The 16817-nt window shown below is 46.4% G+C and overlaps 1 protein-coding gene across 2 annotated transcripts in view; it reads right to left on the bottom strand.

Annotated features, from left to right (window-relative positions):
• PI4KB (phosphatidylinositol 4-kinase, catalytic, beta) overlaps positions 1-16817 on the bottom strand; it is a 27974-nt gene extending 11157 nt beyond the window's left edge. The window contains exons 1-4 of one of the 2 annotated variants that reach the window (XM_008590186.1): positions 16380-16528; positions 7954-8890; positions 3286-3330; positions 682-909 (exon numbers count right to left, since the gene is read on the bottom strand). In XM_008590186.1, coding sequence (XP_008588408.1) covers positions 682-909; positions 3286-3330; positions 7954-8862 — 1182 coding nt within the window. In that variant the 5' untranslated portion in view covers positions 8863-8890; positions 16380-16528. Of the gene's footprint in view, positions 1-681; positions 910-3285; positions 3331-7953; positions 8891-16379 lie in introns of both variants that reach the window. The other variant, XM_008590185.1, reaches the window with a different exon arrangement.

Here is a 16817-nt window from a genome sequence, read left to right on the forward strand (position 1 = left end):
CCCGGAAAAAAAAAAAAAAAAAAAAAAAAAAAAACCACTCCAGACTATTATTTACAGCCTGTAAGAGAGGCCCAGAAGCCTCTGTGGGCTTATCCTAAAGAGACACCGCCCAGGGAGCTGCTGTGGATAAAAAGACTAGGACAAAGGTGGGCACGATCCCAAGGAGGATTCTAATCTTCACTACTTCCCCTGAAAGAATCTGAACCATGAGTACTCATTCCAACCAGCAGACAAATCCAGCTAATTCTCTCCGGCGTGAATTGGGCATCCTTCTCCCCTTCTCTGCCCACTCTGATCAGAAATGGTCTTAGAAATTAAATATTTCTCTGCCCTCAATGGTTGCTGTACCTGGAAAACGTAAGAGTTATAGAAGGGCTACAGAAGAGCTACCAAAATGACTGTAAGGTGGAGATGGAGAACGATTCTCCTAAGGTACAGCAAGTGGCAAGCTGAAAAGATTAGGCCTCTTTGGTACAGAAAAACAAAGCCTAAGATGGGGGACAGGAGGGCTCTCAGAATCACAACAGCACGGATGCAGAGTCATGGTTGACATATGTACCATAAACTATGAAGAGAGTCTAGGAATGTTGGTGGGGACATCCCTGGGTATATACACAAACACTGGACAACCATGGGAGTAGAGTCAAGTCAGGGGTAGGGTTTGGGCCAGAGCCCACTTACCTTGTCCTTGGAGTTGAGGACAACAGCCTGTGTATGGGGCACACGGACCACGTGGTGGTCAAAGCTGGCAGTGGGAAGCCAGACTCGGGCAGGGAGCTTATGGTTGAGCAGGGAGAGCTCTGAGATCAGCCGCTGTGTTTTCTGCTCTTTGGTGGGGAGCGTGGCCAGCCGCTTGCCGATGGCCATCAGAGACTTGATGAATTCTCGCTCAGGAGCCAGTCGAACAGGCTACAGGGAGTTGGTGTGAAACAGAAGATGATGAAGAAACAAATAGAAAAAAGTGGCCCACCCATTCAATAACTCCCGGCCATGCAAGCCAGGGACCCTCATGTCTGGAGAGCTCCAGGAAAACGAGCTACCTTTTGGCCCCACCCCTCTCAGCTTGAGTTGAGAATGGCCAGCACATTCCTTCTCCACAGGCTATTTCTTGCGGGTAAGAGGGGTCATGAGTCCAGGCACTTGAGGACTGTCCCGAGGCTTTAGAATGGGCAAGAGGACTACATATGGAGAAGTTAGCCAGGGCCCGAGACAGAAGAGCTGCTCACACCTGAAGTGCTTCACCCATCTCAAGAACAGGGTTGTCCCTCTCCCCATCTGGATCCTCGGGCTGGAATCCCTGCCAAGGGGCTCTGCCAGGGCTCACAAGGCTAGGGAAGGGAGCTCTGAATCAATATTTCCCTTTTCAAAGAAGGAAGAAGCTCTTCATGCAAATGACTTTTGTTATTTCCCATGGCATCCCCCTGCCCATCCCACAATCTCTTACAAGGGATCAGTGTACATGCAGGGGAAGGGAAGAGAATGAGCAGACTTTTCATTAATGAGGGAACAATCAACAGGGAAAGAAAAAGTAGATGGAGGGAGGGAGGTGTAGGTAGTGGGTGGAGAAAGCCATAGCTCCTTCTAGCCCTTGACAATGGCCATTCTGAAGGCCTGTCTCTCAGTGATCCTTCCTTGGGTCCTCTTCCCCTACCTCTCAGCCACTAGGCTCCCCAGATTAGTTCCTTGCTGTGAGCTTGGTTCCTCATGCTGGGCACTTCTAGACTCAGTCAGAAGGGCTCTTTTCCCAATCTAAGTCCTTCTACATCAGGAGCATTTTATCAAAATAGCCACCCAACTCCCCATCTCATCTCTAGCTAGGTAAGAACAATATCTCCTCCTTTTATGGAAATAGCATTTAATTCACCAGGCTTTTCTCTCCCTTTCTGTGTGTCTTGTTTAGTTTCCTGATTGAGAATTTTTACCCCCACTCCCTCACACTGCAAAAAAAGAGCTTCTTTTGAAAACTGGGCAGTACCAGGCCAGCCTCTGCATGTGCAACAGAGCCAGGGTTCAAAGGAACAACTCATCTTTCAGCCTCTACCCCATGAGGGGCTAGCTCAGAGTACCACCTGAGTAAGGAAATAGGGTATCTGAATCAGTCAGAAATGCTTTACGGGGCAGGGTTGAAAAGAGATAAAGAAAAGGAAGACAACAGAAATGGACTTCTATGGTGCCTGAAAATATCCTAGGGGCTTAACAGAGAAAGAGAAAGAAGATATTTAAAGACTCTCACTACTTCCTTCACTCTGATCCCCTAATCCATCCACTCAGGTGGCAAATGGTCACTGCCCCAACCAATTCATAGTTATCTCAGATTAGAAAAGACAGAATTCCTTCCCATTCTCAAATCAGCATTTGGGTTGGAGACCCCTAGTTTACGTGAGCATATTGGAGATGTGACCCCAGGCCTTGACAGAGAATCTGCCACATGGGAGGAGATAGGAATCATGACCGAAAGGGGATCAGCACAGAACATATAAAACTGATTGGGTAGACAAATCAAAAATAAAATGTATTCATATCCCTGTATCGGCCAGCCGCCAAAAATAAAATAAAAAGTAAAAAAACATCCAAACTCCCAGAGGGTCCTGCATTTCCTCTCACGTCTTTGCCCAACAACAAAGTCCAAGACCCTGTGGGACCAGAGGGTCAGGGCTTAGTCCAGAGGGAAGAAGAAAGGAGAATAGGGATTAAGGAACATCTCAGGCAGTGAGCTGGGAAAAGGGAAGAACTTATACCTGGAAGAAATGTGGTTGATGTTAAAAAGAAAACCAGTTGTGGGGAGGTAAAACTTTTCCTTCAGGTCAAGTCCTGTTTGCTCTTGGAGTTGGCTTACCCAGCACAGGGCCTAGCATTTAGAAGACTCTGAATAAATATTTGATAGTCTGATGGCAGAAGCCATGGTGAAAGTGTTCTGGGTGGGAGAAACAGGATCCTGGGGGTTTCTGCCAAGCAGTTCTTAGCTCCATTCCAGGAGTCTATTCTACCTCTCTCCCAGTTGTTTGCTCCAGAGACCCAGAGCTGCGGGCTGAGTGGTATCGCAGCTGTTTCTGAGAGAAGGATCCACTGAGCTAGCTAGCCTCAGCGTGGGCTCAGGGCATCGCGGCAAAGGTCAAAGGGACTCCTCCAGGTTTGGGAGGCCTGAGAGGGAGGAGCTGATCTCCCAGGAAGAAAAGGGGCCTTTTAACTACAGCCTTGGCCTGGGGGCTCAGAAGACTTGGGGACGGAGAGGAAATGCGGCCATGGAGAGAGCCTGCCACCCAGTCCCAGCCTGGCCCCACTTACGGAACTGAATGAATTATCAATACTCTCGGTGCTGGAGGAGAGCTCCTGGGAAAGGGCCAGAGGGCAAGGGGAGAAGGAGGGGCAAGGGAGGGAAAGGAGAGAGACAAAGGCAAAGAATTTAGCTCCAATTTGGATCATAACGGCTTCTCTTGTGTAGCTCTACCTTTCTGCTTTCATGAAAGAAAGTCACCCCAGAAATGCCACTTGTGGGAGATGCTGGAAGGCTAGATCAGACCTTGAGGTCAGAAGGGTGGAAGAGACAAAAGTCTTCTGCTTTTCACTTTATTCCCTCTATTCTCGCCTAAATGAATATTCCTTCTAGGACAAAACACTAAAGCTGGGTCCCTAGGACAGTAACTCTGCACTACCAAGCTTCCCTGCTCTTTCTCTTCACCCATTTACATGCTCTCAACCAAACCCTTCTCCATGGGGACATCAGAGGGACAGAATTTAACAAGCTGCATGCCCACTACACTGGAAACCCCATTTTCCTCCAGCTTCTTAGAAACCTCAGGGAGGAAGAAGAGCTAATCTTTCAGTGACAGGTGTACCTCCTCTCTAATTAGCCTCATTATCACCCTGGGAAGCCTAATCCCAACCTTGAACCTATGTGACTAAGGACATCCCAGACCTATGAACCTGAAATCTCTGGGCTGGATGACCATACGTGGGCTGGATGCTGGCAGGAGGAAAGGATAAATCAGTCTCATGACTACAAGCCTTCTTAGGCTTCCTATCAGGCTATTTCACATGACAATATATTACAATTTTTTTGACATAAGTTGGGGAGTTAGATCCTAGCTAAATCCATCTCAGAAAGCTGACTAGCTGGGCAGCAGCTGTCCTAGTTCAAGCCCGTGGGATTTATCTAAATATCACCCCATTCCTGTGTCTTACTGGTGTCCCTGAGCAAAAAGGGGAAAGGGATGGTGGTCAACCTCTCATTCAGCAGCTCTGCAGCAGCGCTCATGCACAGATGTGTAGGAGTGGAGGGGCCTGGACTTAAGAGACAGAGACCTGAGAGCTCCCAGGGCAGGAGGGCAGTAGTCACTGGGCTTCTACTCTGGAATCAGCATTTCAGAAGCCTACTTAATTCAGTTCCATGGTTTAAGTTATATTCTAGCTAGATGTCCTATCGTCAGGTTCTTCCTTGAAGAATCTGAGGAGAGGAGAACTTTGAGGGAGAAGCCACACTTGGAAACACTCCCCTAAGGCAATAGCAAGAGCTATTCCTAATTCTCCCTCCCACTTTTACCCAAAGTGGTGAGGATGCCAGAGTCTATTATGACTTAGCTCAATTTCTACCTACGAGCTGGTTGGGGAAGGAACAGCAGGCAGGGCATTGGCTCCACGAGCAACGCTCCAGCTGACTCTTACAGACAGGTTCCAACCGAGTCATTAATAGCCTTGGGAGAAGGGAGGTATATCATGACCTGCTCCTCTCCTCCTACTCCCTGGGCTTGAGTCACTCATACTGAGTCAGCTCCAGGGAACAGAGCTGAGGCCAAGAAGCTGACATCACACCATCAGGCTGGAAGTCCCACTAGGGCTTCCAGTGTGACGTGCAGCAGACTTCTTTGTACAAAGGTTGCAGTCCTGAAAAAACAAAGCTGATCTACTGAGACTATCATTATGTGGGGCAAGGTGTTGGGTGGGGGTAATAACTAAATCACTCTCTGCTCCCTGTACCCTATGCCAAATATTTACCATTTGGTTACAAATGGGAAGGAAAACTACCTGTGCAGAGTTCCCTGGCTAGGCTGCTTTGAAGGAGCAGGCTTGGCGGGGAGGAGGAAGAGGGTAGGGAATGGTGGGAGATGGGAGAAATCAGTGCTAGAACCCTCTGATTGTGGGGGAGAGTGTAGATTCCTCATGAAAAGAAAATAGACCCCTCTGTAATATCTGGGCAAAGAAGAGCTCTGCAAGGAGGCAGGAAGAGAACTATACAAGCAGCTCCTGGGCCTCTTCCCTGAGGCCCTACCTTACCCTCTGGAGCTACTCTACCAGTGGGTGGGACACAGGATTAAACTCAAAATGCAAAAGGAAAGGAAGAGATTCAGGGCAGAGCATCAGGGCCCACCTAGAGATTCTCCTTCTGGAGTGTTTCTGCTCAAGCCTTAGAAAATTATGTACTTCGTTTTAGTAAGCCCTAAACTTCCTGCTTATGGGCAGAAAACAACTTTTCAAGAGTCATAAACTAAACAGTTCCCTAGATGCTGGGGTTTCCATATCACCTTATAAGTTCCTAGAGGGAAGGAAAGCATTTTGTCCTCCATCCTCCACCTCTAGCACAGAGCTTTGCACATTTGTACAAGGTTGGCCAATAACTATTTGTTGAGTGAATGAATGTTGCATGACAGAGAAGAAGGAAAAATAGAACAAAGAAAACCAATTCCCTTGGTATTTGGGTAACAAAACAAAGGACTTTACAGACATATCCTCAAAATACCAAAGGGGTTGGGAGGGACCCCTGTGCTGAAGACTCCAGTGCTCAGAAGCCTAGTGATATTCATATTTATTTCCTCTTTGTCTCTCTTTTTGCTCTCACTCTCCTGAGGAGCCATGTGGATTCAGGTGTCTCATTCTGCCAGCATCAGATAACCTGGGAGTGCCTGGAGGGGTTGTATCTCCTTCCTTTTCTGGATCTAGTGACCCAAGATAAGAAGAAAGGTTGGGAAGAATGGCAGCTGGAACACCCACCCCTGAAGATTTAAATACTCACAGAATACCTGCCTCTCAGTGCCATCCATAATCTCATAAAGGAGCAGGAGTTAGATGCAATGAAGGACCAAGGGCCAGCAAAGAGTAAGAAAAGCGCTGAGACCTCAGCTTTTTTGGTCATAAGATGAAGACTACAAAATGGATACAGAGAAAAGCCAAGCCTGAGAAGAGGCACCAAAGAATTCTATTTCAGCTGCTCACACACATACTGCTACAGGTTTGACCCTAAGATGAAGTAGTTCTTAAACCCTTCATGACCTCAGTTCCACCAGAATCTGGATGATACTTCTTGTTCTGCAACATGTCCCTTCATGACCTTGGGCTCTGCTGCTGAGCTCGACTAGAAATGAAATGGCCTGTTCTGGTTCTGAGAACAGCTTGGGCTTTGCCTGTGCATGGATGTAGAAGCTTAGATGGCCACAGCCTGGGCCGTTCTTCCCCATATGGCCTCTGACAGCTGGGAACCTGGCGAAGTAGATGCTGAGAAATAACCAGGCAGGCTCAGCTGAATAATTATGAGCACCAGTTGTGGGTTTGAGGCTTGGTTTGACATTCACTAGTTGAGAGACCTTGGGCAAATCATCTAACCTCTCTAAGCCTCGGTTTCCTTATTGGTAATATAATACCCATCTCTTAGGGGTATTGTGAGAATTAAATGTAATGTACTTGGCATGACGCCTGACACATAATCAGTGCTCAGTAAATGTTAGCACTTCTAGCTTAACCATTATTAGATTATCGTAATAAAATACTGAATTCCCAGAGACAGCAGGCTTTGTAGTCTCCCTTCCCTCCTGGTTTTTCCTTTCCTAGTTTCTTGGACCTCCCTCTACTTGAAAGAAGTCTCATTGTATCAAAGATGTGGGTGGGTTACTTGCCTCACAGAGGCAGATGCCAGGACTGTGGCTATATGCATTTTCCAACTAGTGCAAATTCTTCATTTTTTTCCTCCCTTCTTTTCTAGGCTGGGCTGGCAGCCAGAATGGGGGGCTTGGCAGCCAGGATGGGAGGCTGGCCAATGGTGAGTCAGAAGGAAGGACTGGGGCAGCATTGTCTGGCTAGGACACCAGGTCACCGAACCTTGGTTGTCCATCAGGCAATTTTCCTTGTGATTTGTCCAGATGTGGAGTGGAAGGTGGGTATAACCTACTGATGTGCTCATCTCCCTACTCTTTATCCTAAACTGGATACCCGCAGCTGCTGCCATAGCTTCCTTTTCTTCCTAGTCTCCAGGTCCTTGACTAGGCACTAGATTTTCTCTGCACTAAGATTGTATACAGTAAATCTCTCTTCCCTTCATGCTTCTCCCAAATAATATGGGAAAGATACCAATAAGGCAATCTTCCTTGCAAGTAAAGGTAAGCAGGAGGGCATTCTGCAGATGCCTCAGTAATATAGAATGAACCTTACCCTTAACTCACCTAAAAGCAGGATCTTCAGAGGGTGGAGGAGAGAGATTATGAGGAGTGGCCAGAAGAATGAAGCTGATGTTCTATTTAACATCTCCCCCTCCCCAGCACACACAAAGACAATAACCCCTTTTCCTTCCCCATGGTTGCTGCTCTGAGAGGCTCTGGTAGCCATCTCAGGTCTCAAGTCAGGGAGGAAGGGTCTCTCCACAGTTCTCAGTAAGTAAGCATTTAATGGAATGGCAATGCAGTTTAGTAAAAACAACTTTGTACAGAGTTGGAGTATCACCCTTGCAATTAGCTATCTGACCTGAGGCAAGTCACTTTATCTCTCTGGGTCTCTAAGTTCTTCCCCTGTAAAATGAGGCAGTTGGAATACATGAATTCTAAGGTCTTTTTCCATTCTAACATTCCATGCTTTTATCAGTGAAATGAAACACAGGGAAGGACAGAAAGGACAGAGTAACCTTATGTAAGACATCCTGTCTCCATGCAGCCCTTTGCCACCTTGACTCTCTGTCCCTCCCCAGAATTTTACCTCCTCCTCATTCTCCACTTTAGGGTTGCTGGCTGTTCGTTTCAGGTTGCTGCTGAGACTTATGCTGGCAGTGGCATCTGACTTAGAGCGCTGGTGAGTCCTTTTGGAGGGAGACAGCCCTGTGTCAGGGGCTGGGCTCAAGGAGGGCAGCTCCCTCTTTCGGTGAGCTGGCTTCAGCTCATCTGAGAGGATCAGCTTCCGTAGCTTGGTCCCACGGGAGTGTCGCTGAGTGGAAATATGCATGTCTGAAGAGTAGGCCCCGAGCAACAGGGCACACTGGAGGGAAAAGTTAATGCTCTGGCGGCAACGGTGGACTATGTAGGGCTTAATGGCATCACCCACATCCTCATCCATGTGAATGTACATGTTAAGCAATTGAGGCAGATAGAAGTCCACATCCTCATTGCGAAAGCAGAAGAGCCGGTTGCCGATGTAGGCTTGAACTCCAGGCTCCTTGGAGTTATACAGGTAGGAAATGGCCATGGAGATGTCAAATAGTTTTGACTCAAACAGCCTCAGCAGCCAAGACTGTTTGGCTGAATTGTTCTGCCGCCGCCTTCTTGTTCCTTTGGCTGTGCTCGAGGCCACAGTGGCCCCCATCTCATCTTCTTCCTCCCTGATCTGGGCAGATGGATCATCTAGGCAACGAATCTCACCATCCACACCATCCCCATTGACCAACTCCAGCGGGGTGCCTCTGCTAGAAATGGCCACATCTCCATGCAAAAGCTTGACTTTCTCCAGCACCTCCTGGCAGGCCTTCTGGGCCACCTCAGGGTCAATCACTGACAATTCCCCGACCCCCTCTGTGATGACGCTTAGCAAGGAGCCCCCATTATTCCCAGATGGGCCAGGAGTGGGCTCAGAAGTTGGCTTCAGAGGGGCAGTCTCCACTACCGTGTCTCCCATGGCCACAGCCAGACTTTGAGCTTCCAAGCTACAGGAGGAAGGAGGAAGAAAGGAATAGAAAGGGAGATACATACACACACCGGTTAGTTGTGCCATCCTCAGATCTTCCCTTCACTATGAAACCTTCCCAGGCGCCTCCGCTTTTTGTCCTACTTCAGAATTAGGTGAAAAGTCATCTCCTTCTAGGAAGCTTTCCCTGACTACCTCCACTTCTGATCACTGCATTACTCTTCATTCCTTCTGCACTTAGTTACTCAGCTTAGCCTCTGTTCTTAGCTTGTATTTGTGAAATGCTGCTTTATATATGTTATGTTTATATAGGTTTACAAATTCTTCAGGTAGACTGGGGGCAATTCAGGTCTCATTCCCTTGTCCCTAACTCTTCAAATACTTTTCTATCCTCTTGCTCTTCCCATGTCTCCCTTTAAATGCCTGCCATAACCTTTTTCTTTTCCACTTTAAACTGTATTTCCTTACTCATATAACATTCCACACACAGGTCTGTGTATTTCACCTTTACTTAGTACTAAAGTCTTAATGTATTTTTCTAGTTACAGATACTTTCTTACTTTCCCTTTTAGACTCAAAGCTCCCAGGGAAATAGGACCAGCAAATACCATAGGAGGCTTCTCTTAGAAAACAGCTCAAAAACAACCATCAACAACCCTGCTGAAGTTGTGCCATTTCTTGGCATATCTGACTTCATGACCTCATACCCTCTTTCTCTAGTGCTGTGGCAGCTGAAGTACAGTGGAACAAGGCCTGGACTTGGAGGCAAATAGGCTGGGATTAAAAATCCTCACTCTGCCTTTATGAGATGTGCAAATTTATGCAAGCCATGTATCTTCTGAGTTTCAGTTTCCTCACCTGCAAATTGGGTAAAACATACTTATTTCTTATTGTTGCTGTGTGGAATAAATAATTTCAATGTGTGAAAGGATCTAGCATAGTCCACGGCACATAGCAGTACTCAATAAATGCTGGTTGCATCCTAATCACCTAAAAGGTTAATAAACAGTGTGTGTGTATGTGCATGTATGGGGTACACGCATATGTTGTTTTATAAGGGAAGTGAATTAGAGTTACACTTGTTTGAGAATCTTCCAAAACACTATGACAGCCCTTTCCTACCCCAACACTACTTTCTCCACTATCAGACACATACTCCAAGAACTAGTGGGGCTGTGAGAAGGCAAGAAGAAATCAGGCTGCGACTCATGGGTCTAGAACTCCAAAAAATAGGGAGAAACAGGAATCACATTACCGAGAACCCCTCTCTGAAGGGACTCTTGGAAGGAAATTCAGCGAGAGAACACTGCTGACAAAAGCCACTGCCCTCCAAGAGCAATTATTCAGAGCCTCACCAAATCCAGATTAGGAGAATCAGTGCAGAAGAGGAAGAAATTTCATCAGATCAACCTGGCTCCAGAATATGGCTATAACCAACAACGGACTCAGAGGCCTCTTCAAAGAAGTGCAAAGAGAGTGTTAAAGACACACTCAAGAGCATGAGCAAGACGAAGGGAGAGGATTTTGTAGAGCTGGCATGCAGGTAATTTCCAACTATTAGTGACATCACCTTCAACCCTGGAGACCCTGGGTATGTTTGCTTTGGGTAGGTGGAAGAAAGGAGGCTCAGCATAGATTCTCTAGTTACTCTGAGAAGCCTTGTTTTCCACTGCCATGCTTCTAAAGCCTCTTCTTGCACCTTTGAAATGTTAAGAGTCAAGGTTACTTTGATCTGCCCAATATCATACAGTCCAGCTCCTTGCCTCCCAGCAGTCACCTCTAAAGTTCTGCAGAAAGACAGATGAGGAACTCTTCTGTTCTCAGAGACCAGCAAAAAAGGCTACTTCAGTATATCTTTCTCCCAACTCTGTCAAGCAAGAAGCTCATCCTTGAATTTAATTTTCATGATGCAGTTTGAGCTTGGTATTGGTAAGAAGGTGGCAACTCTATGATCTTTCCCAGAATTAGGCAGTGCTCTCTGAGCAGTAGAACCAGCATGGCTGCCTATGTGGATCTGTCTCTACTCGCAACTATGTGTTGCACAGGAATAATAAGAAGGAAGCTTTAATCCTTCCGTGCCACACCTTTGTAGGGCACTCTCATCAGAAGGTCACTGTAATTCAACTGGGACCACTACCTTTTAGGTCTGCTTAGAGACTCACATCATAGCCTCAATCATCCTAAACAACCATCTCTTTTTCTTGGTCTGTCTATGCTTGGCACATCCTTCCCTCTTTCTCTACTTCAAAGATTTCCAAGTCACTGAAAGCTCCTAAAAGTCCTCTTTTCAAAACTTCCAAGGGAAATGAAGTCCAGACATTCTCCTACATATAGCATCGCAGACCTCACTAGAAAATTCAGCAGAAGCCTGACCCAATTAATCTCAACTGGGATTATCACTGGCACCAGGAAGGCAGGTAAGAATACCATCACCTCTTTTATCCCATAGGCAAAAGAAGAAACACTCCCTGGGCTCAGCTAGGAATCCTACAACACAGTACGCAGAGGACTTTCCTACTGAAAAGACTCCCTCATCTGGCAGCCTTTACTTCCCCAAAGAACTAGACCATATCAAGAGGTGCAAGAAAACCAGACTCCTCTCCTATAAGCAGCTCTGCCACTAGAAACCACCAAACTGGACCTGGGCCTCCCTCCTGGCCTCTCATGGACTGCTTGCATCTGAAACAAGTCATGGGGAGAAAGCGGTGTTGAAGGGATTAGGGTTGATTGTTTTGGCAATTTAGACAATAAGAAATAGGAAAGGGATTCTCCAAAACCTAAATCCAGATATGGTCCTTAACATCAATTCGTTCACTTTCAAATGCAAAGAAAATATACTTTTGGTAGGTAACCATCCTAAAAAAAGTGAAAGGACTAGAAAGTGAAAGAAAAAGGGAAGTAACAGTCCTGTATTCACCACCCTTCCCCTTATAAGTCAGAGGAATAAGAAAAGTAAGAGAAGAAAATCCAAACCTTTAATATCAAATGACTCCTATGGCCCTCAACGATGTTCAGAGCCTCACAACTAAGGCTCCACGCTTCACACTGGGAGCCTAAACTCTCCTTCCAGATAGACCGAAAGGGAAACAGAAGAGGTTCCCTGCCCCAGCCTAGTACCTGCCTCCTAGGAAAAGGGGATGGGAGTAAGGAGAGTGTTGACAATTGAGTGGGCTACACAGCTCCTATATGGGCAAAGTAGGAAATCCTGATCTGAGTGTCAGGGGTTGTTACAGGTCAGGGCATAGCAGAGGCTGGAGGACAGAGGGGGTGTATGTGCATGTGTTCTGTGTGACTAAGCAGTTAAGTACATGTCTGCAGAGGACTCTAGGGGGAAGGGATGCTATCTCTTAACCTGGCTTCCCATTTCTCATCACCTTAAAAGATTCTAGGCAAACTATCTTCCGCTGGCCTTTATTAAAGGACTTACCAAACTGATCTCTGCTACGACAGGATGGTAAAGAGCACAAAATCAATCCACTCACCCAGTTAATCACCATTCCCTTCTTCAAATCTTTTTCCATGGAATAGATAAATATGTGTTGGAATAGATAAATATGTATCAGAACAATCCTGATGTTTTTATATGTTCCTGTATCTTCATAGAATGGCCTTTAAGAGATCCTTTGATCTAGTACTCTGCCTTCCAGCAGGGAGGAAGGCTCAATTTTCCTCCTCCTTTTAAAGGATCCTTTGAGATGGATTATGAAAGGTGGAAAAAATGGTAAGGGAGCCAATATCATCATCCTACAAGGTGGGAGATTAAGAGAAACTGTTAAAAGTTAATGGAAGAGAATGGGAGGTTCAAATATATTATTTAAAGTTACACAAGTGTCCAATAGAAGAAATAAAAATAATGACATAATTACATCAAGAAGAGGTATAAATCCTCTAAAGCTAAATCTTCTTTTGTAACAATTCTTTTGTCAAGAAATAGAGGCATAAGCATTTAACCTAAAGCTATGGTGATAACCTTCAGAACTAAACTCTGAGGTAATTAAAGAGGTTAATTCTGAAGAAGTGGGAGTAGGAATGAATGGAAAGGGATTGTTGGTTTTCATCATAAACTCTTTCAGTACCATTGGATTTATTACCAAGTGCATGTATTTCTTCAATAATAATTTTTAAAAAGAGGCTGCTCTTTAAAAGAGACTCCATATCACCCTAGGCTGCCTGTTCTCCTGTTGAGAAGTTCCTCCTTATGTTTTAAGGTCCCACTCAAACGTTTCTTTAAGGCGGTCTCGACTCATTTTTCCTCTTTGATTTTAATGGTACAGGTAGAGATTGAGCACTCTTTTTTCCTTGTAGAAACTCAGGGCCAAGCAGTCAAGCAGGCTAAACCCCCCCAGGAACCAGGTAAATGCTTATTCTAGGCACTGGAGGGTGGTGACATCAGGGGAGAGGGCATTCTCAAGCTACCAAGAGGAGGGTAGGAAGGGCAGTGGTCTCAAGGTAGTTAAGTAAATATTGAATCAGGCTGAGAACTCTCTGTGCAAGGCCATGGAGCTGGTATAAGCAGATTCCAGCCAGACAGCCCAAGCCAGCTCTGGGAGCCCCTGCTGAAACAGACAGGTGGCAAAAAAAAAAGCAACCTGCCTGCTCACCTCTTCTGAACTGTTCCTCCCTGCTGCAAGTCCCAAATGCGCTTGGCCTAGGCCCTCTCTTGTCCCATGCCAATTATTGAGAGGTTCTTCCCAAACCTCTTCCCCAAATAAAAGAATCTCAATTTGCTACTTTGGATGGTGTTCAGCAAATATGTTATCATGCAGTCTAGAGCCGGCTCTGAGAAGGAAGCATGGAAACTGGGAGAAATACAATTTCTGGTTGGGGGTGTTTCCAAAGAGTGAAGCTTCTCCCAAAAAAGGAGGATTTTGAGCAGACTGCAGTCTGGCTAACAATGAGTGAGAGAAGGGAGAAGTGGGACAAAATGGCATAACTACTTCCAAAGAGGCCTAGAGTCGGAAGATGCACGAAACTTCATGCACCCTCTTTGCTATCAGAGACCAAGAGTGAGACATGGCATACAAGGCTGCAATCAGTTTCCTAAGTCCCAGCTCACTCCAAATTTTCTTTTACAGCCAGCTTCCTCAAAGGGCTTTCCCACAAGCATACTTTCCACCTGTAGAATTTGGAATTGTGAATCAAATGCAGCAAGAACAGCACAGGTGGCCACTTAATGCACTGGGCAAAAAAGTAGGGCAGATGGGTGTAACCATGGGACCATAGTTGTAGACTAGAAGGATCCAACAGAAAATCCAAGATGAAGAAGAATTCTCAGGACAACTAAACCAGTACTAATAAATACCTTTTGTCTGGGGAACCCAGAATGTTTTGTAAGCAAATAAACCACGTCTAATTTTTCCCCCAACTCATACCCTGCTATTAACTTATTACTGTACTGATGTCTATAGAGTGGGATGTTTTCCCAAAAAGATTACTCTAGAGGTCAAGTAAAGAAGTCACATGCTGAACCCAGGAGTCCTGATTCTGAATGTAGAAGATCTTTCCAGTTTTGTGTTCCTTTTCACAGTTACCTCCAACTCCACCTCAAGCCTGAGCTCTTATGGAATCAACCAAAACTGCACTAGTAAGCCACAGACAGTAAACTGATTCCTCTTGGTTAGGGACAGGGGTGGGAAGATATTCTATTCTGTGATCCCCTTAAAACAAAACTAAAATTAAATAATCCGAAGCAAAATTTCTTACAACTTCATTCAGTATCCATGCAGGCCTGTTCCTCCCTCCTAGTGGCTGTTTCTGAGTAGTCAACAAAGTGTAATCTGATAGGGACTTCTTCAAAACTTGCTCCATCCTTCAGAAACACTCTTCTGTCTAGAAAAGCCTGAGACAGCTGAGGCTTCCCCTCTTCCCAACACATTTCCTTAGTTCAAGGTTTAGCTGATTCCAAAATAAATGGTATGTGGAAATAAAGAGTGTGATGGAGAACACATAAAGAGCCCAGAGAAAACAAAACCAATTATCACAAGGATCAGCAAAATCCTTGAACCTCGAGGGAGGTGTAAAAGTTGGAATCCTGAATGGGAGGCGTCAAAGCACTGTCAGATACCTCTCCTACAGGAACAAACCTACAAAGCGTTGGGGGATTGAGAAGGGGGAAAGAGAAGTTAAAGAAAGTTACAGGGATCATAAAATACCTCAGAGAAGAAGGGTGAGGACTAAAGTCAAAGTAGAATGTAGGGCCGGCCCGTGGCTCACTCGGGAGAGTGCGGTGCTGATAACACCAAGGCCCCGGGTTCGGATCCCATATAGGGATGGCCGGTTCGCTCACTGGCTGAGCTTGGTGCTGACAACACCAAGTCAAGGGTTAAGATCCCCTTACCGGTCATCTTTTAAAAAATAAATAAATAAATAAATAAATAAAAATAAAAATCAGTTAAACTTAGAATGAAAATAACATAAAAGAGTATATAAGCTCTGTAAGTATATATTTCTACTTCTACTTCACCAGCCTGGGATACTAACAAGGTCACATCTCACTATCAAGAAATTCTTTCATTCTTTGGAGTCCCTTCATCCATGGGTTTATCCGGTCCAGGATATCAGTTTTTCATATACCGGCTCGCCAGAGAGAAAACTGAGAAGTCTAACCAGTCTCCAGTAAGCCCTGAGGGCCTGAGATCCCTTAAGGAGAGGGGAATAGGCAATTCTTGGAAGTCACGAGCTGGGTGGGTGGGTGATGGTGAGGTAATGGAAAAAGAAGCAGAGGAAGAGAGGGATACAATCTCTAGCTCAAGGAAATGGGAACCCAGGGCTGGGGCTGCACAGAGACCTCGGAGGAAAGGGGCAAAATAGGAAAAGGGATAAAGGCGGAGTCCATGGGAAAGGTTTTTGTTTTTTTTTTTTTCTAAAAAGATGACCGGTAAGGGGATCTTAACCCTTGACTTGGTGTTGTCAGCACCACGCTCTCCCGAGTGAGCCACGGGCCGGCCCCAATGGGAAAGGTTTGAAGCAGGAGCACAGATGACAAGGAAGGACAAACGAGGATGACATTACGGAAGGCGTCTGCTGTGGAAAAGGTTCATGACTTAAAAAATAATTTGGGGCCGGCCCATGGCTCACTCGGGAGAGTGCGGTGCTGATAACACCAAGGCCCCGGGTTCGGATCCCATATAGGGATGGCCGGTTCGCTCGCTGGCTGAGCGTGGTGCTGACAACACCGAGTCAAGGGTTAAGATCCCCTTACCGGTCATCTTTAAAAAAAATAAAATAAAATAAATAATAATAATAATTTGGGACGGAGGCAACAGGGATAAGGGTGAGGGAGGAGGGAATCCCCGGGGCAGAGGGAGGAGCTAAAAAGAAGAGGAAGCCAAAAAGTAGAGGAGGACCCCAGGCCTGAGAGGAAAGGGTGGGGAAGGAACCGGGGTGCAGCTGCCACCCGGAGGGCAGTTTTGTAGGCGAACCCAAGTGGGGGGAGGCTGTGCGGGACAGGGTGGGAGAGGGACTCCCTCTACAGGGTAAAGGTGACCCATGGGGGAGGAGTCGCTTACCTCCGGGGACCCCCGCGGAGGGGGTGCGGGCGGTCGGGGTCGGACTGCCGACACCGCCGCCTCAGCAGCAGCGGCCGCTCCCGGGTTCCATTGGCCGCCTGCGCTTCCCTGACAGCGGCCGCGGCGGCTGCACCAGGCCCCGGCTGCGGGGTTGCCCGCGGCGTTGCCTGAGGGGCCTTCACGCTGCCTCAAGTTCGGCCGGGCAGCACAATCTCCTCTTCCTCCGTACAATCAAAACCGAAAACGAAAAAAAATTTTAAAAAAAGAAAATTCTCCAGCAGTTCTCGATGTAAGATTCTTCTTCAGAACCCAAGCCCTTCTCTCCAGGATATGCTTTCCTGCTTCCCCAACGCTCAGGACCCTACCGATCCCATAGTAATGTAAGGAGTCGGGTGAGCTGCCCGGATCATGCCTGTTCAGAAATAGGAAGGGGCGGGG

This window comes from Galeopterus variegatus, unplaced genomic scaffold (genome assembly GCF_000696425.1).
Source record: "Galeopterus variegatus unplaced genomic scaffold, G_variegatus-3.0.2 Scaffold5917, whole genome shotgun sequence".
NCBI lineage: Eukaryota > Metazoa > Chordata > Mammalia > Dermoptera > Cynocephalidae > Galeopterus > Galeopterus variegatus.